General features: G+C 40.7%; 3 protein-coding genes across 8 annotated transcripts in view; 1 reads left to right on the top strand and 2 right to left on the bottom strand.

Moving 5' to 3' along the window:
- DEUP1 (deuterosome assembly protein 1) overlaps positions 1 to 6,416 on the top strand; it is a 44,287-nt gene extending 37,871 nt beyond the window's left edge. Inside the window, exons 13-14 of the mRNA XM_049823607.1 lie at positions 4,785 to 4,826; positions 6,246 to 6,416. Of these exons, the coding sequence (XP_049679564.1) occupies positions 4,785 to 4,826; positions 6,246 to 6,416 (213 nt within the window). The remainder of the gene's footprint in view (positions 1 to 4,784; positions 4,827 to 6,245) is intronic.
- Positions 1 to 21,744, bottom strand: part of TAF1D (TATA-box binding protein associated factor, RNA polymerase I subunit D) — an 815,997-nt gene that overhangs the window by 682,547 nt on the left and 111,706 nt on the right. The window lies entirely within an intron of this gene.
- The window catches only part of SMCO4 (single-pass membrane protein with coiled-coil domains 4), a 30,616-nt gene continuing 22,554 nt past the window's right edge, over positions 13,683 to 21,744 (bottom strand). For all 6 annotated transcript variants that reach the window (XM_049823623.1, XM_049823621.1, XM_049823625.1 and 3 more), the window contains one exon: positions 13,683 to 14,771. In XM_049823623.1, the coding sequence (XP_049679580.1) occupies positions 14,460 to 14,639 (180 nt within the window). In that variant the 5' untranslated portion in view covers positions 14,640 to 14,771 and the 3' untranslated portion in view covers positions 13,683 to 14,459. The remainder of the gene's footprint in view (positions 14,772 to 21,744) is intronic.

Here is a 21,744-nt window from a genome sequence, read left to right as displayed (position 1 = left end):
TGTGGACCAAATGCAGCCTTGGGGGAGCCAAAAATTAGATCACCCCTATTGTCATTATTATTTATACAGTGCCAGCCCAGCAAAAATGGAAATACCTTATCCTAACATAAATGCAGTTTTTCTGGAGATAAAACATCCCCTACTGGGCCATACCTCTGTTCTAATAACGATGGTGATAATTACCTGCCATTATGTGACTGTGAGAGAGGTTTCTACATTTGAGCTCATTGCTTTCTATATTGGGGCACTCTGCTTTAAGTGTATTTCCATAATGCCTGCAAACTTACTGTCTTAAGTGCTGTTAGACAAATCAAGTTTCTGCAGCATTCGATTAAGGGATAAAATTAGAGGAATTGCAGCAACTATTTTTTATGTGTTAGCTATTGTATTTGAAAAGGAACAGAAATTATAACTGCTTTAAACCTGATTTTTCTTGAAATGAAAGAGTAATAGTGCAGCATTCTTTCTTTCAGTATCCATAAACTGAAGATTACCAACCTCCATGACAAGTGGGATAAATCCCACTTTGCCTAGGGCAACTTCTTAGGAAAATCTTTCCATAATTCTTTGCCTTTAGATCTCTGTTTAAATTTGAGCTTTATCCTCTTCCTTAGTATCTTCTATTCTTCCTTAGGCATCCACTACAGGCCACTATTTTTTTCCACCTGAAAACTTAGCACCTATTTTCCAGACCTCAAACCATGCAACCACAGCGTCATTAAATAATGGAACTAACAGATGAGTAAGGAATGGACTGTAGCCATCTCTCTGTCCAGCTGTGATATGTACATCTTTGTACCCAGGAGATCCTGAACTGCAGGTGTGTGGCTGAGCCTCTAGAGAGAGAAGAGGGACGACTTTAGCATTTACTGGGGGGGATCTATAGGCAATTTTCTTGCCACTTGTCACCTTAAGTAGGAGCAAAGAGGCACCATGACAGCAACAATCATCTCTAAGCAGTTTGTGGTTGTCTTACCGCGGTTCTGCTGTCCACTTCAGAAATGGACGCACATTGTTTTCTATCAGAGACGTGGCTGCTGGAAGACTGTCTCCATGTTCTAGAATCTCACTGAAGATAGGGAGCACCGTAGTGATAGTCTGCCTGGGAAACTGGGACTGCAGTGCAGCCCTTCACTGACTGTGGTCCCGGCAGCTGCGTCCCAGTAGTCAGAGAACAGTGAGAACCACATAGTCCGGGGTGTTTGACCTCACTTCCATTTTTATATTCTTATGCTTCACAGGCATTTTAAGTAAATGGCTTTTTGTTTCTCATGTCTTGGGAGTTTTCCTCTTTAAACTGCCAATTGCAAAAAGAATTGTCTGGCCTTTTTCAGGAGAGTCTAATAAACACCAGTCTTCCTCCTCTCTTCTGTCGGAAGTGTCAGACAGAGACAGCAGACCACAAAGCTTCTGTTTCTAGCCAGCCCAGGGAAAATGCCCATTCTGAGACACTTGTGCAAGCTGCAGGGAAACTATTTCCCAGCTGGCACTCAGGACAGGGTCAATGCCAAGGCAGTTGACTAGATTATAAGGAAAACACTTTCCAGCTGGTGTGTGGGCAAAGTACATAATGAAACTATTAAGCAAGGGATATTTCTTGTACAGAGTCTAAGTCCAAATCAGTGGTATTGAAGCAGGTACAAGTTCAGAAGATTGCCAAAATTAAATCATCACTCAGACTGACATTGGATACCACAGCATTAGTGCAGAGATGATTCAGTGGTCTGTTACGCTAGAGTTCTGTGTTCAAATGGAAAGCCACTGCATCAAGGAAAGAGGGAAAAAACCATACAATGTGTGGTAAGCCAGAGTTCTTTGACAGAGTTTTCAGGACTGATGTTTCACCTAAGTGAAATCTCCAGTATGTTCAAAACTTCTGAAGATGTTTTAAGGGACCATTTTTCTGAAGAATATTTGTAGAACCAACTGAAAACGTCAGGATTGTAAGTGATGTCCTGAGACATACCAAAATTACTGTGTTGATATTTAGGGGAGAGAGAAGACAGTCTCTAGGGCTTTAGACAAAGATTTACATCTCTCCTCCCAGTACAGACTCTTCAGACAACCTTAGTAAATGTTCCACTGGAACCTCTGTCCCTTCACATTCTTACTTAGAGGTTACATGTGTAAAGAAAGTTGCTCTTGCCTTAGCGTAAACTAGAGGCTCAGCTGGGATTCACTGGAAATTCCCATAACCCCAAAAATTCTTGTTTCAAGGCTTTCCAAATCTAGAGAAATACTTTCTCTCTGAACAGTAATTCAGGCTGTTCTCTCTTTCTGAAATGGAACAGAAAATGGTTTCCTAATCTGTTGCCAGTCTCTGGGTAGACCATTCCATAGAGCAGTCCAGTGTCCAGCTTCAGAAAACAAACAAACAAACAAACAAATAATCCAATAAGATTAGTTGCAGCTTCAGAATAGTCCATTTCTACACAATTTCTGCATTCCAGCTGGAGCAGTTATGTACATTGTGCTTCCCAATCTGGATCTTTAACTTTTAGCCATGTTTCTCTTCAGATGATGGACAGACATTGTCTGTTCTTGCTTTCAAGCCTGGGAAAGACATGAAAGATTTAAGCTGTAGCAAGAAAAATTTAAATTAGGCATTAGGAAACCTTCTAACGTTAAGGATGGGAAATTGCTTAATAAATAGATTGCAATGGGAAGTTGTGGAAATTCTACCAGTGGACATTATAAGGTATGATTTTGACAGTCTTGATGCTACCTTGAGGCGTGCTGTAGTCCATGCCTCTCACTCTGCAGTATTACTATTACCTAGCTGATTAGGTACTTAGGCCCTCTGAAAGCCTTCCTATGTTGCTTGGCAATTTCCTATGCATCTCAGTTTTGATTTTCTTATATGAGCAGAAGCATGTTGAAGATGGGCATCTGTACCTGCTGCCTAAGATGTATTGCAGTGTAGAGTTAGAGGAAAGTAGTCCCAAAAGCCCCCAAATTTAGTCACAGAGAGACTCAAATTAGCCAGACCAATTTCTAGTCTTGGTGTTACAAGAACTTTCCTGGAAAGAAGAAGGGGCTAAACAACTTTAACACTCTGGAATTTGGCCACTCATTGTTTGACCACTATATGTTAAAATATCCCAAGTGTTAAGGTTTTCTTGCTGCCCTGCTGAAGGTGCATCCAAGGATGCTGGGACAACTCATGGGGCAAGAAAGAGATTAACACTACGCAAATTAATTAGGCAGTCTGTGAGAGAGAATAGACTTAGCTTCCTGAAGTGCTTCTCCCTAGCAATCCAGAGTTAATTCATAAGCACTTTGGGTAGTTCTTGCTTAAGGAGAAGATATCTTTAGCACATATTTCATATGTGCTAGATAAGCATCTCTATCAGGTGCACTCCTTCATTTCCAGCAAATAATGAGGCAGGAAGGTGATTCTCATTACTGGAATACAACAAAGAAATATGGGATCAGCTGACACTCTAGAAATGAAAAAGTAGAGTCCTTGTTGCCTAACTACCCAAACAAGTTAGTTTAGAAATGAACCCATTTCTATCCAGCTCCAGTTAGAAAACCAAAAGACATAAAAGAAGTGTTATCTGAGGAAAAGAAATTCAAAACTAGGGACCATGAATCTCATCTGAGACATGGATTAAAGCAGTTTCTTTATGGTTTTTCTTCTTCAGGCACTGAAAGTAAAGACAATAAAGAACATAGTGAAACAGACCAGAGGCTTGGAAAGCAAAGCTTAGTTGCTAGCAAGAAATATTGCCTTTTAGACCTGTTTAGATACAACCTTCTCTCAAAGCACATAAAAACCAGTGCATTAGGGACCGATCTAAAAAGATAGTGATGTCTGACTCTCAGGTAAGGAGCTGTAGGGAACCTTGATTTGCTTATTCTAAGTGATATACATTCTTCACTCAACTCTGAGGAAATTCAGAAGTGTCTCATTTGGAGTTTACAGTCTATTTCAAGAAAAAAACACATCAAAGTACCAGTTGAAGCAAAGTACACTAGCATTTTAGGAAGATAACTTGATCATGAGGCCAGTACGTTTCTAATGACAAGTCAGCGATTGTAAACATTGTTATAATGAATCTCTGAGAATTTCTTTTAATTTGGTATAACACTTCTGAAGACTAACACTTGTGTAAATCCACTGTCCATATGGAAAAGGCCGACATGACTTTTCTTTCTATAGGTGATGACACCTTTTAAATTTGTATTTCAGATTCACATTTTCCCAGTTTCTTAAATTTCTCAGTGGAAGTATTTTATTTGCTCAGTATTGAATCAGTGATTTCAGAGCTGGTATTCAGTAAACAAAACACATGGTGATTCTTCAAGTAAAGCCTCCAAATCCAATGTCTTCTTCATAATACAAAAGCCGCCTTCTTCAAAATAGTACTGCCAACTCTATCTCTGAAACCAAATGTCACTAGGAGATATATTTGTGATCTAGCCCATGAAGGAATACATGTGCATGTAGCCATGGCATTCAAAATCTCAGGAGCAACTATTCATATGAAAACAATAATTATTTACGGATGAGAAATCATGCATGTGTTCATGAGGAAAACCAGAAGGCAGGTGATCTCCATCCAGAGTTTCTCAGCCATTGGAAGATTAACATTTTTTCTTATCCCTGCTAGTGCAGGGATTGATAGAAGAGTGTTGTGGCATAAAGCGATCCAATACCTTTGGGTTCCTTATTCCTAAGTGGCAAATTAAGTCACATTTTTTCCCCTGCCCTGTTAAAACACTAATCTGGAGGGACTGAGAAAAGGAAGGTTCTGCTTTATCTGTGAATTTCATTTTAGAAGTCCTATACATCAGAAAGCCTGTCTCACTCTAGAAGGACGGTATTACCTTCAGAATTTATTGCCAGCTACTTCTTACTTGCTGTACTTTGAAAAGTAAAGGGGTTTCCTATAGGAAATCTCTAAATTTCATCTCAAGGTCTGCTGCAAAGAGTTGGAATAGAACAGTGCTTTAAAGCATTTCTCTAGTTAGTATCTTTTGGCCTGAAAAGCTGCTCAAGGGCAGTTTTAAACCAGGCTGAAAGTGAAGACCAAATCTGCCTCTAGTTGCTGTGGAAATAGGGCATACCCCATTCTGATATAATGGAGCCTAGAATAAAAATTTACAGGTGTAATAGAATTGGCCTTTTCCACAAAACATTGGAATATTTAAATCATTTGAAGCCACTCCTATTTGATGTGCTCACAGATAAACTTTCCTTTTTACATTCTAATAACTCAATCAGTTATTAAAACTATTTAACATACGGATTAATGAAGATAATAAATGTCAATCATCTTTCTCAATATATGATCATATAAAGACAGAAAATTAACTTTCTCTTAATCAGTATTAGAGCTCCTATACTAAGTTTTTTCTCAGTCAACTGTTAAAAATTCATGTCATAAAATTGCATCTGTACAAATAAATACTGAATTTATTTTTAAAAGCATAATATCTTTAGGCAAAGAAAAATTATTTCGTATTTCTTTTGATAAAGACATTCCAATTAATGCATCTTAAGTATTAGCAAAAGGAATGAACAAAAATTCCTGCTTAAAAATTTAGAATTTGTTCCAGCAAAGACTTACTCATGTCCCTTGCTTTATACAACTCTGCATCCCATGATAATCATTTTAAGACCAATTTTGGTATGGTTTCTGTCTCAGTCTACTAAATGCTCATTAAATAGAAAGAAAATTTTTCAGTGAACTACTTGCAGCCAATAAAATTTAGTACATTCTCCAAAATATCAGGTCTTGAAGTTGATAGTATTGAAATAAGTATAGGGTTTTTCCCATCCTCAGAAATCACCACATCACAGAAGCAGAGAGCTGAAACTACAGGAGGCAATCAGCAGTACCCAACACTAGTTATATTCTGTAATTCCAAAAACTAGATTATTGTCCTTCATCCTGGTCTAAATTATACAAGTGATGAACATAACCTTTAGCTCATCCAAAGATTTTGGAGGTTCTGAAGCTGCTTAATTCTGTCTAATGGGTTATTAAATTTTTTAATGGCAAATCTACATCCTAATGCTGTGAATATCACAGGTATTCAAACATCATGTTCACATTTTGTCATTTAGTCTTCTGAATGCCTTAAACATGTATGCCCAAATTCATGTTTTCTTGGTGAGTTATAGTGTTATTAGCTGCTATAGGTTAAGAAGTTTTTCAAGTCTAAAATTTGATAATGCAAACACATTGTAGTACTTGCTAGTTTTTACTAACCATGATTTTCTATTCGTTGCTCAGTGTTCCCCTGAGATGTCCTTCCTTGCAACAACAGAAAAGTTCCTTCAAGAGGAAGAGAAACATACAAGAGAGTTTGAAGAACGTTTAAATTCACACCTTGAAGAACTGCAAAGACATTCTGAAAATACTCTAAAAAAGTATGCCAGGATACAACGAAGTGGGCATACTTAAGCCAGTCACACAATTAAGAAAATAAAACCAAGTAATCACTTGTGAGTTTCTTAGAACTAAAATCTGCAACTAGCTGCTTAATGTATTTAGGCAGATTGCCAATAGCATGTATTTCTAACACCAAGGTTTCAATAAGGTAATCATTATCCTGCAGATTTAGGTATATTATAACTTGACTCTATTACAAAATATCATACTCTAAACATATGCTAAAATATACAGGTTGGTTTTGCATAGTTAAATTGTGTGCAGCAGAGACCTTGTTGCAGCACTGTAAATTAAGTAAGATACTTTCAGTTCTGTGATGTACAGAGGGCTAATAAGTGGAATTATTCCCTTGAAAATATTATCAGCCAAGAGAAATTCTCTAGATTGCAGAGAACAAGAATAATAGGGGCCTTTAGCCATGTCATAGCTCCTAGCATAAAGAGCTTATCTATGCTCTGGTTATTTTTGGCTATAGAAATAGCCCTTGGGACTCTTGAAGTGGGAAGTCTGAGCTTGCTCTTTCTTATGCTCTAAGCCATGCAGGTCCATGAGAGGAACATGAATAGACAAAGCACATATTTTGAAGCCACCCATATTGCCCCTTTTACCAGACCTACAGACCTCATTTGGCGCAGAGCCTAATCTCAGGTGCTTTATATGCTTTACATTAATACTTTACAATTTTTAAATCCTGTCTTCGAAAGCACCTGTTTTGATATTGATGTTTTGATACTATGTTGCCTTGTTGTTTAACTGCATTGGAACAGGGAAAAACCTTTAAGTTCAGACAACTTGTGATCAGTCTTAGGTAAGGGGCTAAATTCTTTGTATTTTTCTACAACATCGGAAAACATTATAAAACTGAGCAGAGTTAATTCATCTCCATGTGCTGAAAAACTGCAGAATGTTGAGATTCCTTTTATTTGCAATTCATACTGAATTCTGTTGCTGTGCAAGCGAAACAGAAATTACAGACAGTGTTGATGAACCACCAATTTCAGTGAAAGAGATACTGAAGAACTGCTTTCCAGCACATACTGTTGCCAACTTCCTGGAAAAATCTGGATAAAAATAATACCAGACTGTCAAACAGCTCCAGTTTGTGAGTAAAAGAAGTCTCATTAATATTCAAGACCACAGCAAAAATGTAAATTGGTTTTGGAAGCTGTATTTCCATTAAGACAAAATACATCTCACTTCCACAAAATACCATGATTTTAAATACCAGTGTGGCTTGGTTTGCAATAAAATGAGTAATGAAAATGAGGACATCAAAGAACCTTTTACAGGAAAATTCAGGAAAAATGGCTAGACTCAGCTGGAGGAACGAGGACTGAGTAAGATGATGATGGAAGGACATCTGAACAAACTAAACATATGTGTGTCCTCAACTTAAGGGGAGACGCACCTGGGAGTTTTAAAAGAACTAATGAAGAAATTTAGGGACCTCTGGAAATGAAGCTAAATTTTAAACTGGAAAATACCTGTAGAAGCAAAAAGACAGCAAAATATTGTCTTTCAGAAAGGCAAGAGGAAAAAAATATGGGATATTAACCAGTTAGTCAGATTCTTTTGCCACTGCAAGACTGAAACATACAAGAAGACAGTACGCTCCAGATCTTCAAAGAAACATATGTGTCCGAGTCCAGTCCAGGCCAGAGGATCCCTCTCATGATAGAGGTCTGTGTGATGATACAGAATGAATGACTAAAATTATCAAAAAATTAGTAAGATTTTTTTCTAAAGCTTTTTAACATCTGGCCAAGCTACTAACTTTGGCTAATGAAATAACAAGTTTCAGCCTGGCTTTTGTGTAACGTCCTATAATAAACTCCCCGTAAAAAGCACCACAAACTGCCAAGTACTTGTATCTGAACAGCCTACTTGTTTACTGTTATTTCCTGCTCAGAGCACATTATGCCACAAACGTGCTGAGACAGTATGGATCAAAGTCCCATTCTTTTAACACATGCTTCACTGAAAGGTGACCCTACTCTTTGCTAGCCAAAATCAGCCCAAGTGGCTCATCTGACAATCCCCAAGTTAAACAAGCCCATTGCTGCCAGAGTATAGTTGGAGCCGCACCGCTGGTTCTGAATATTTTAGTTGTATTAAAAAGTAGAAACTTGATTGAACGGGTGATTGGTTTCTGAAGGAAGAGACATATTCCTGATGTTATCATGCCAAAAATAGTTTGTACAACATGTACCAATTTCAAGTTATTTGGAAAACTTTATAAAGAATGATGGACAGCAGAAATAATAAAGACTGAGAAATTATATACCGTATGAACAGGGATTGGAGATGTACGTATATTGTCAAAAAAGGAATAATCAGAAGGGTCTGAGGCTATAAATGTCTGAAAGCACCAGTAAAAATGAAAAAAAAAAATGTATTAATCATAAGTTCATTTGACAGGACAAGGTGCAATGTTCAGGAGCTACGGATTACCCAAAACACACAGAAAATGTCTATTCTAGTATGTGAATAGCCAGGCAATGGAAAATTCCTGTAAGCTGCTGGACTTATTTTATAGTTTTTCAAAGCTTTACCGAAAAGCATTTTTTGGCTCCCAGTTGAAAGACTTGTTTAAATAAGAACAATGGTTCAGGCTGCCACCAGCTTTTTTCGCTAAAGGACAAAGAGAGGTCATGTACATACAGTTGCCAACATGTTTCATCGAGATATAATTTTGAAATAGTTGGTGGTGTAAGAGCTGCCAGACCATCGCTGTCCAATTCACTTCCCAAAACTTACTCTGATGGGGCTGTCAGTGAAATGACAGTAACTGAACAGAAACATTTAAAAGTGGCTCACATGAAAGTTGGGTATTTAGCGCACTTTCTTCCTACTGTTTCTTACTCTCTTCTTTTTTGTATGGGAAATGGAGGAGTATAAGAATGAGAGAGTGTCGGACGGTGGGTACTCTGCACCATGCAGAGAGGAACGCAAACAACAGCAGCAAAACACAGTGCCAGATGAACACAAAAGTGGACAAACGTGAAAAATCACAGGCACAGCTTTCTTGCTTTTCCGATGGGTAGACTTAAACAATGGCTTTAGCTTACCTAGTCAAAGGCTAATAAATCTCTGCTGTGATCAGAGACACTATGGAAAGCGCCTAAGCCCCCAGTCTCGCTGTTCTGGCTTTATTGTACTGTAACTGGTCATAATTCCTGATTCAACAGTCGTACAACACCACACAGAATCAAACCCACCACCACTTAATAATTCAAAACTAGATGAAACACCACCAGTGGGAATGAGAAAGAAGTCATCAACAGAGACTGTCTAATGAGATGAGCCCCAGGTGATTCTGCATCTATGGTATGTCATGCCAGTCATCAAAGTCTTATTTGCACAGCCAGCTCAGGTATGTGCTGAACTCCGTTCAGTCCTGCTGCTTTCTGCCCGTGGGTGTCCCAGAGATCAAACAGCTGGAAGGAGGCAGAGGGCACCGGGGGAAGGTCCTTAGCCTGTGTCATACGCACGATGGGATTACACTCCCATCTGGTTTTACAGCCTAGAACAGCCAATTGTATCACTCACAATCACCTTTTTTTCCATTTAATTCTATGCAAAATAGCTATCCACTAGATTTTACACCTACTGCCTTGTGCTAGGAAAGGGTTTTTTTCCTCTCAGACACAGCAGTGTGCTGAGAAAATGCTAGGTTAAAGATCGTTCATCGTTTGAATTGGCCAAACCAATGTGGGAACTGTGTGTTGTTTTTTTCTCACTGTAGGGTCCAGATCTCAAAGTTCACTGTGTCTGAGTTACTATTTAATCACACGGACACCCTCAAATCCATAAATAGGCTGTAATTTAATGTACTGCACCTAAATCTCCACTAGTAGATTGAGCGACGCCCCCAGACAATGATACTCTGCACTCCAGTCTCCCTTCCTAAACCAACAAACCGGTTGGTTTGTTCCTCTCATCTACTCTTCACCAAACTGCTAGGGGATTTGAAACACATTCATCAAAAATGTGTTTTCCCACCAGTTTGCGTGCAAAGAACAGCCTTAAACCATCCCATCACTGAATTTCCTGCGACAGATGTAGGATTTACTTTACTTGACATGAACTCTCGTACAATCCCAGATGGAGCAAGAAATCTTAGAGAAGTCCTGGCCCTCGGTATCCCACATAAGCACCATAACAGGATTTTTTTCATTGAAACTTTTCAACCAAATAAAGGTGGTGCAGGGAAGATGACATCAGCTAACAGCTCTGTCTATAGTGATGACGAATGAAGACACTCAGCTGGGACGTGGACAGCAGGACTTTGCTTTGCTGGTGCATGAACTGCAACTACCTGCCCTGCTAAAAAACTTCTCTTGGTAAGAAACATCTCTGTGACACAGGTTCAAATCGGTGAATCATACTGCAGGCTCTAGTTCACATCTGGAGCTACAGGAGCGTTCAAACCTGTACAGGTACCATCCAGGCACTGAACATAAACAGTCTGAAAAAAGAACGGTGCGTTTTCCCTGCCGTGTGCATTTAAAAGTGCTGTTTTCTGAACGTCAGGATGTGAATAAGTAAACATTTTCTTGTAGATGGATTGAAACAGACAGCCAATTTCCCTGAGGTCTGAAAATATGTGTAGTTCTTCCTTCAGACCACGGGCAGTGTCACTGGCTTCTCTCACCTGGTTTTAGGGAGCTGGCGCCACGTGTAACACAGATGGGCACTTACCCACTGCAAGAATACTTGACACGATTCCTTCATTTTCTTAGCACTTTGAAGACATTTATAGGACTCTATTCAAACCTTGATCTTTAAGTATTTGACTCAGATTTGATTTATGCTTTGAAAAATTGGTTTTAAAAAATTGCTTCTATAACTTGATTTATCAGAAGGCAATGGCAGGTTTTTAATGACTTCACCTGATAATGAGCACTCTTGGACACCATATCATAAGACACTGCTGAAGAAGTATCTCAGCATGAGTTTTCTGGTAAAATGCTTGTAATAAATCATTCAGTTTTGCCCACAAGCTACTGTATGCTGGGAAAAGGTTTGAAACCCTATTTCTAAAACATTTTTGAAGGCAACTGACAGTTGGAGTAATACATACAGTTAAAAAAACAGAGACACAGTTACACCTTCGGCTGAGAAGTTCACAGGAGTTGACATTTGGGCAACTGCTGTTAATTTACTTCCCGATTATTTCCCAGTGATTTTTGACAGCTTCTGTCTACAGAGGCTTCATACCATTTTGCCAAATGCACATTCTCACATCCAATATTAGTAAAAGGGAATTTGGTAGAAAATGTCAGAATCCAACTTCATTGTTTATTATAGAAAAATATATTCCTTTTTTTTAAGAGTCCAACTGTGAAATCAATTCTACCTTCTTCATAAGGAAAAATTCAGAATGTGTAACACTATTTTCCTCCCAATTAGCAATCAGTAAAATTGCACATTTCAGGGAATTGAAATACACAATACACTAATGTCTCTTATTAGCATTAAGCTATAGGTTCATATTAATAAACATTTGGCTCCCAAAAGATTATTATTGTGACCTGAAGAATTTGCAGATGACAAGAGACAAAGGGAGGGCATAAGAAAAAGCAGCAGAAATGAAACATCTAATTAGATAAGTAATCTTAAATATTACCTAACCCAACTGACCTTTTACCTATGTAGTTGTTATCAGCCAGTTAATTGCTCTTATGTGTCACAGACTCAACATTTTCTTGCAGAAAATGAAGGGGGGCGGGGGGGGGGGGGGATCACATAAGGACTCTGAACAGCTTCAGGGAAGGCTTTCCACATTATAAAATTATTGCTTGGGCTGATAAAAAAGCCCTGGAGGTGGAATGGACTGAAATAAACCTGCTACTCAGAGATGGGAAAGTCACAGGGGCTTTGTCAGAGCCATTAGAAAGTACCACAGAACGAGTAGGGACAGGAAAACCTTGGTTGAGAATCTATGGAAGAGGAAGATGAGGAGGAGGAATCTATGGAAGAGGTTGGCAGAAACTTTGCTTCTATTCTAGATGCCCAAGACACCAAGTACCCTGCAGAACACACATATTTAAACTACACACACTTTTGTTCACTTCCTCAGGCACAGATTTTATTGAAGCTGAACACCTCCTTTCAAAAAGGGGCAAACTATCAGAGCTCCATCGCAGCCATCCCTGACTGAGGATAAAATAAAAATAGGACAAAAAGGATTTGGTTCCTGGAAGAACAGAAGCAGCTGGGAGATGACACAGACGAAGCAATTACTTTTACAGATGCATCATTTCAGATCTCTCCAGTTGAAGGAAGCAGTTCTCGGTACCACAGCACAGATAATTTTCAGTCTCAGTGCACGGCTCAGTGAGCGCAGGGGTTCCACAGCAGACTTCCCGCTGGTCACTTGGTGGGTAAACACTCATCTGGGCGTATCACAATCACCATCTTGTCTGTGTGGTTTGCTGCGCATATATCCCAACTATGCTGCAAGTTGGGGGGAAATAAACAACCTAACATTTGATCCAAACTCTTCCTTTTAGTTTTTAGCAAGTTTCGTACTTTAAAAACTTCTTAGTCCACAGGGCCAGTTTAATTCTAGGCACTACCAACAGCGGTGGCACAGCAAGCCTCATTAGCTGCAGCCATCCCAGCATCATTGGGTATCTGTCTCATTCTGAACTGGGTTCGTTTATAGCTGGCCATAGACTAACCCTGCTTATGGTACACGTGCCTTAGGGCAAAGTCTACTGCGGGGAATTGCATTTGCTTGTCTAAACTATTTTTTTGCATAATACACAGGGTTAATGCAGGAAGCGAGGCACAGGCTTTCATTGGCCCACGTATGAACAGTCCCACTGACTTCACTGGGACTATATCCCTCTGCCAGAAGACAACAGGCAAAGTAAAGATTCAAGGGGTCTTTGACTTTTGGCAGAGAAATATTTCCTGCTACGCTTTGGTGCGCTGTAGCATCATTCTTCCTTGGTTGGCCTGCATTTAAGCAGCAGTCAAGAGTTCTCAAATTCCCTCCCTGAAGTCTTCTGAAGGTTAACTTAAAATATTTGGATGAGAAAGGGCTGTAAAAGACTACAGAGTTATTGAAGCATTTTGATCAGAATTTATAGCTTGATTTCCTAGAATAAAACTGCCCAAGCTGTGCTCACAGCTTTCTTTAAGTGAGGGGCAGAGGAGGACGTCACAGGACAGCAGCTCACTTCAGCAAACAGATGAAAGACCCAAGTTATACTAATGCTACTTTTCCTTCCTTTAAAATAAATAAATAAATAAATAAAAATCAAGGGCTGTCTCCAAAATCACCTTTTTATTGCCACTTAAACAGATTTAAATGTTTAACATTCAGATAAACAACTATGTGTTTATGTAGTTTGTTATTAGTTACTTCACCATAAACTGGTAGAATCTCCCTTTCCAACTTCTCTAAGATTCCTTCCAGCAGACCTTGAAGTATTCACTTTGTATGTTGGCACCTCACAGCAAAAAGAAATTCTTTTTGAGTGAACTATGTAGTGTTTAATGAAAAAATTATTACACAATGTAGGCCTTCACAATAAGTCACATTCTTTGCAAAATAATTTGAAGATTCCAAGTAAGACTTCTCTCTTTTATTCAAAAAATAAATATATCCTTTCTGAATCAAAGCACTTCATATGACATTAAGTACAAAGAAGAAATGTACTTCTTTGGAAGTTCTGAAATAGACATACAAGAGCTCATGGGAGCAACATTATCCGTAACAGTGATAAAAGCTGAAAGCTGATTTTTTACAAATTTATAGCAGAACATGATTTCCCTTTACAATATAGAGCTTCAAACAGATTTAAGAAAAACACCATTTTAAAAGTCTGAAAGGCACATGAACTGGACCATAAAACGTACTGGCACATTCACTAATACGTTTTATGTTACATTCCTAAAGAGATTCTGTGGGACCCTAACCAAGAGAAAGACTGAAAATACCAGCAAGTTCCTTTGTAAAGTACTAAAAGAGTGACAGAGAGTTCCTTTTGGCTCTTGAAAAAATGAATAATACCCCAAAGCTAGAAAGTCTGAAAAGCTGCATCATTCAGTTGTATTTGGACGAGTTGCTACATAAACAAAGACAACAATCAGCAGTACTACAACAGCCAGTGTGGGAAGCACAACGGTGGTGATTTGTTGCCGGGCCTCTTGCATCGCCTGTTTTCTCTCCTTTTTATCTTTGGAGGTCTCTTTTTTGGGTTTTCCTCTTAGCTGCCTCATCCTCCTCTTCGGGTCTTTTGTTTGCTGAAATGGGGGAGCGAAGGGAGTTGAACAGCACAAAAAAGTCCAAGGCCTTTTGAAACAAGGGGTTGAAGAATTCCTTCTCTTTCAAGTGGTTGGCTGTGCAAGAAACTGCAAGAGAAGGAAAAAAAACCAATTCTTTTGAGCAAGATCTACACATATTCCAGTTATTAAAACCATTTGCAGCTCCACTTGGTAGATCTTTTATCCAACTGGCACCAGTATCTATGCAGCTTCTTTCAAGGAAACGGAATCACAGCACGCTCGCTCAGCTCATCAATAACACTTTCCTGTAAAAACTACAGCAGTTCATCATGGTGTGTGTATTTGTCCAATAGCACTGAACTTGCACTCTGTTAAGCCAGAAACAAAGCCCAGGGCCATACATTTTATCCTCCAAGGCAAACAAGATAACACAGCTAAAGACTTCATGAAAATAACATGAATTAGTCTTGCGTCAACACAGAGAACCAGCTGCCCCTTCCTGTAACAGCAGCAGGCTCCCTCCCCGCTGAAGGTCTGTGGCTCCCCACAAGCCTGCAGAGCGAGGAAGGGCAAGCACGCACCCTGCCGTAAGGAAAAGCATTGCGCGTTTATCATCCACACCAGGTAGTTATTGGAATAAAGGGTATTCCAACAGGAAGAAACGTGGGGAAAGAGCTGCTTAACTTACACTTCTGGTTCTGCTGCCATAGAACAGTCTAAATCATAACATGACTCAGGGCTGTCACTCTTATTACAGCTGTCATTTTTATAAGAATAAGATCCCAAGCGATAACCAGCCTGCTTACAAATCACTGGTGTAGACAAGCAGTCATTAATAAGGTGGCTGCTCTGAAGCATCTACTAGACCAATTTTTAAAAGCAGAAGTATCTGTAAAGTGAGATTAGCAAAAAAACCACACAACATGAAAGCCTCTCTGAAATAAGGAGACTTAGTAGGTGCTTAATATTTTCCATACCCAAAGTTTTTTTGCCCCTAAGCTGCCTACAGCTGTGTAATTCACTGACTGTGTGGGGGATGGAGGATGCCCACTGTTTGGCTATATTCCTTTTTGCCACATCCCCCATTTCTGCAGTGGCACAATAGCTGGATACAGGCCAGATGTATCTAAACACAAATTTGGAGGGTGTGGCGGGTTGACCCTGGCTGAACACCAGGTGCCCACCAAAGTCGTTCTATCACTCCCCCTCCTCTAACTGGATAGGGGAGAAAATATAACAAAGAGCTTGCGAGTCGAGATAAAGACAGGAGAGATCACTCACCAATTACCATCACAGGCAAAACAGACTCAGCTTGGGGAAAATTAACTCAATTTATTACAAATGAACCAGAGTAGGGCAATGAGAAATAAAACCAAATCTCAGAACACCTTCCCTCCACCCCTCCCTTCTTCCCAGGCACAACTTCACTCCCGAATTCTCTACCTACCCCCCCACAGCAGCGCAGGGGGACAGGGAATGGGGTTTACGATCAGTTCATCACACATTATTTCTGCTGCTTCATCCTCCTCAGGACGAAGGCTCATGACACTCTTCCCCTGCTCCAGCGTGGGGTCCCACCCATGGGAGGCAGTCCTCCACGAACTTCTCCAACGTGGGTCCTTCCCACGGGCTGCAGTTCTTCATGAACTGCTCCAGTGTGGGTCCCTTCCCCGGGCTGCAGTCCTTCAGGAGCACACTGCTCCAGCGTGGGCTCCTCTCTCCACGGGGCCACAGGTCCTGCCAGGAGCCTGCTCCAGCGCAGGCTTCCCACAGGGTCCCAGCCTCCTTCGGGCATCCCCCTGCTCCGGCGTGGGGTCCTCCCCGGGCTGCAGGTGGAGATCTGCTCCCCCGTGGAGCTCCCTGGGCTGCAGGGGGACAGCCTGCCTCACCAGGGTCTTCATCACCACGGGCTGCAGGGGAATCTCTGCTCTGGGGCCTGGAGCATCTCCTCCCCTCCTGCTGCACTGACCTTAGTGTCCGCAGGCTTGTTTCTCTTACATGTTCTCACTCCTCTCTCCAGCGGCTGTATCTCCCTGTCCCAACTTTTTTCCTTCTTAAAAATGTTATCACAGAGGCGTTACCGCTATCGCTGATTGGCTCGGCCTTGGCCGGCGGCAGGTCCGTCTCAGAGCCGGCTGGTATGGGCTCTCTCTCGAACACAGGGGAAGCTTCCAGCAGCTTCTTACAGAAGCCACCCCTGTAACCCTCCCACCCCCTGCTACCAAAACCTTGCCACACAAAGCCTATACAGAGGGTAACAATTACTGGTGTCAAATATTGAGTTGAATTAAAAGTCAACTATGATCTGGATAACTATGATCTGTTTTTCCATCACTCTCTAACTTACTCAGAATAAAATGTATGTAGAAATTAGTGGGTTAATGCAACTGCCTCTTTTCTTTCCATCTTTATATCAAAATATAAAGATGATTTTAGCATGCTGCTGCAGGTGAGGAGCATGTGTCAACAAGCAAAGCTGCAAAGCTTGCTCAGTTCACCACAGACACAATTTCCTCTTGATGTGTCATCTCTGGTCAACGCTGCAAGTGGTCTTATGACTACTTCTTTAAAAAAACAAAGAGGTTTTCCCTGAAAGTGGGATGCTTTCTGTTGGTGTTAGCACTCAACCTTATTTGTCAGCCTGACCACGGAAGCAAAACTGAACTAAAACACTCATGTACAAAACAACAATCCTCCCCTACAGGTTATGTGCAACTACAAAGGAGTTTTCATCCTTTCACATAACAGCAGCAACCTGCCTGCTGTGAATCTCACCCAGCCAATTAGGTTGGTGAGATATTGCATTAATTAGGGTAAAATGTGGAATAACTCTACTAACTTGAACTTATGGAACTGACCAGACTACCAGAGGAACCATGTGGTACTGGGAAACCAACAGCAAATGAATGCATCAGTATTTCTGTCTTTACATGGTCCTTCCTAGATACAATCTAAAAAAATCCAAACCAAAACAAAAAAAAACCCCACAAACAACAAAAAAACATCCAAGCATCAAGCATGACAGGATCTGGGTGTTCAGCTGGATTCACCAATTCTGCATCCCATGCACCCAACCTCTTTCAACCAGTTGTTTCTTCCAATCATAAACTTGGCAAATTCAGCCTGCACTCCTAGGCAAACACTTCATTTAGGTTTTGATAAAGCACAAAAGGGAAATGTTGGTGCTTGGAATGATTTTCAAGAGAGGAAACAATAAAGTTCAAGTCTCAGAAAGAACCAATTCCTTCTGCAAGCTGCAGCATTAGAATCAAAATACGTAACGGATTTAGAAAGACCAGAAGTGGTCAGAGAACTTCATCATGGGGAGGTAAATAGGAATTGGATGGAGCAACTACACACAACACCCTGGTTCCAATCTTTTAATCAAATGGGACTACTTAATTTCTAAACTTTCATAACTGTTTCTTCTCAGCAAATCCTCAACTCTCTTACTGATTCAGGACAGTCTCTTTAGTATTCCGCCTTCTGCAAGCTATGGGTTTCTGGTTTGGTTTTGTTGTTTATCACTGAACTCTTGAATCTCCTCTGGGGCAAAAGAAATCTGTGTTTTACCCCCTTCATTTCCATTCACTCTCCTCCTGCTCTGGGTCACCAGGTTTACTACCAAACTCTAGAAAAACTACTAAGCAAAATAAAGTTTTACGTTTGCCCTTTGGGATAATTAGACAACCAGAGCATTTCAGGCTGCACTATTTTCATATTGTTTTCTGTCTCCGCTGTTAATATAAGTCAGTGGGGTTTGTAACCAACGTACTCACAAGGCCCAAGAAGTGATGGACAGTAAAAGCCTTTGGGACTTTCTGCGTACCATAGTAACAAACAGGAGTTGCCATGAAACCAATCTCTCTAACAATAAATATATGCCTTGCTCTACACAACATCACTTGCTACCCAGACATTAAAAACATCAGGATTTTTTTTTAAGTCTCTTTTGAATGAATATTTCATTCTGAAGCAAAATTATACCAAGTTAATTACATACACTAGCTAACATCTGACGGCTTAGAACAGAAAGCCTTCCCGCAAATGTCAGCATCACTTGAATTGCAAGCTGATGCTCTCCAGTTTGGGAATCTGGCATCAAACTCCAAATATGTTTCCAGTAGATTGGGTTACTTGGCTTTGCTACTGGCAGAGATGGGCTTGCACAGAAAGTGGCCCACAGTTTTCGGAGAGATGAGCCTTAGGGTTCATCTTAACTGAACCATAAAATGGAAGCGGTGAAATCTCTCTAAGTTGCTGCCAGACTCCTGCTGCTGCTAGGAGCTCGGATGCGACTGCCAGTATTAGACAGTTGCTGCAAGAGACAACACTTGCCCACAGGAAAGGTCCGGGATGTTGTACATGCTGCTATGTTCGTGTTGGTATGAAACAGCACTTAAAAAACAGGGCTCAGTTGCATAAGATGAAATTCTACAGCCCAGCCCATGTTGTGCAAGCAGAGTAAGAAAGACACAGCTATCCCCTTCTGCTGCCAAGCCTCTTACCGGCCACCCATGGACTTCACTGGAAGGCAGGTGACTACTGACAATTATGGAAAGGAAGAAACAGATACATGAAGTACAGCAAGTCAGTCCTAGGGCCAAGATTACAATGTTAGGGTCTCGTTCCCTGTGACACACATGGCCCATGAAAACAAATTATCTCACATTATTGAGCTACGTCCTCCTTCAACTAGTAAGCACCCTGCTTGTGTATTGGGAAGGCTGAAGTGAAGACGGGAAGGAAATAATATAGCATTGGGATGGGTATAATTAACAGTCTAGTTAGCACCGCCCATTGGAAACATCTCAGAGCAAGTCGCTATCAGAAGGGCAATGAGAAAGTGATGTCCCACAGGTACTTGCATCTTGTGCAAACCCTAACCTTTGTGACCAGCTAACCTCACGCTCTAGAAGAACTGGAAACTCACCTTTTCTCCTCAAACAGAAGCTAGGAGTCTCCTTTCCATTCCTAGTCTCCCCCGAGCAGGAGAGGGCTCACTGCCACAGACTGTACACATCCTCCTAAGGCTGCTTCCCGTTTCCATAACTGCTTAACATGGCCCAAGCATCTGCCAAGGCTGGAAATGATCACCAAACTAGTTCAACTACTGCTTTTACCGGAAAGTCAGCAACTTCCTCAACTGGGACATTCGTAGGAATAGCAATAGAAGGGATTAAAAGACTCTAGCAAAAGTGGACTATCCACAATCCACAACAGTGTGACAGGAATCTGGCACTAGCGAGAGACTGTAATTTCACCTTTTTATGAATTTTTGCAATTTAAAATTTGATGATAAATTGCATGGGTCAATGAGATTATTTTTAAGTTCACTATAGCGAAGTTTCCCCCAAAAGCAGGAACCTGCTGGCTAGAACGAAACCATCTCGATTGCCAAGTCAGGAAAATGAGTGTTGACTTGGTATATTCGTTTGAAATATCCATTTCACAGAGCCTACCTCTTCTCTCTAACACTGCAGTGCTCCAGCTTGACACTGAAAAAAGCTCAGGTTTCAAGCAGAACAAAACATTAAAAAATTCAAGCTGCTGAAGACAAACCCAAAGATGTCATTCTTCAACATAATAAAAATTCATAAATTTAGTACCCTGGCTTGACGTCTAGAGCAATTACATTCCTCCTTGCCCGTCATCCAAATTGCTTTTTATAAAAGTGCTCTTCGTTCTACCTTCTGGGTTAAGTCACTCTGAACTGTTTTTGCAGAGCTAACCTCAAAAACCTAAAAGCATAAATCAGTGGACTTGAAGTCACTCATACCAATGCTGAAGCGCTTGCCAGCATCTTAAAGTCAGCCAGCTACGGTTAAGCAGGGATAATTTTGTGCCAGAAGGCTGTAGTGAAACTTGTGGGGACTGGTATCCTTCAAAACATATCAACAGTCTCCCAACCAGAATTAAGGCAATCCGCTGTCTCCTTTTTTTGTAAAATTAACCCTGACCATTAGTAATTTGCACCTGAAAGCTCCTCACACCACACATACGGCTATTCCTGCAAGCCAGCAATGGCACCCTTGACTCCAGCTACAACAGCACTTGCCGAGTACTGCAATTCTGCATCTCCTTCCACATGCAACACATACACAAAAGATTTTGGTTATCTGCTCTTAGTGTAATCGCACGTCTAGACATCTAAAGAACTTATCATCATCAACCTTACAGCGTGAATGTATTAGCCATGTTAAGCTGAATAATTTTTCTCCAAATACAAAATTACATGTGTTTGCAAGCCAATTTGGATTAACCTGGCCTCATGATCCTGCTACTGACGCTGTAACATTTCTAGAACAGCAAAACATCTTGAAATTCAAACAATCTGACAAGAATTAATTTTTATCATTTAAATTTTCCCCTAGGGCCATGGATGTTACTGAGACATTAAAAACCAAACAAACCAGCAGACAATCAGGACACACTGTATTCAAATTGTCTGCCAGCAGTAGGCAAAAAGGACACAATACTCTTCAGATTATTTGAGCATTTCAAATCCCAAAAACCAGTAGTTCCCAAACACCAGGTGTCATGGTTTAACCCCAGCCAGCAACTAAGCACCATGCAGCCACTTGCTCACATCCCCCAACCCAGTGGGATGAGGCAGAGAATTGGGGGGGGAGACGGACACCACAGTAAAACCCGTGGGTTGAGAAAAAGAACAGTTTAATAGAACAGAAAGGAAGAAAATAATAATGACAATAATAACAAAAATAAAATTACAATAATAATAATAATAAAAGGATTGGAATATGCCCAGTTAGCTCCTGAGCAGTGATCCCTCCCCCAGGCCAACTCCCCCCAGTTCATATACTGGGCATGACGTCACACGGTATGGAATACCCCTTTGGCCAGTTTGGGTCAGCTGCCCTGGCTGTGTCCCCACCCAACTTCTTGTGCCCCTCCAGCCTTCTTGCTGGCTGGGCATCAGAAGCTGAAAAATCCTTGACTTAGTCTAAACGCTACTTAGCAACAACTGAAAACATCAGTGTGTTATCAGCATTCTTCTGAATCCAAAACATAGCACTATACCAGCTACCAGAAAGAAAATTAACTCCATCCCAGCTGAAACCAGGACACTAGGACACAC

This window comes from Accipiter gentilis, chromosome 19, assembly GCF_929443795.1.
Source record: "Accipiter gentilis chromosome 19, bAccGen1.1, whole genome shotgun sequence".
In the NCBI taxonomy this organism is placed as follows: domain Eukaryota; kingdom Metazoa; phylum Chordata; class Aves; order Accipitriformes; family Accipitridae; genus Astur; species Astur gentilis.
This window is presented reverse-complemented; position numbering and strand designations above follow the sequence as displayed.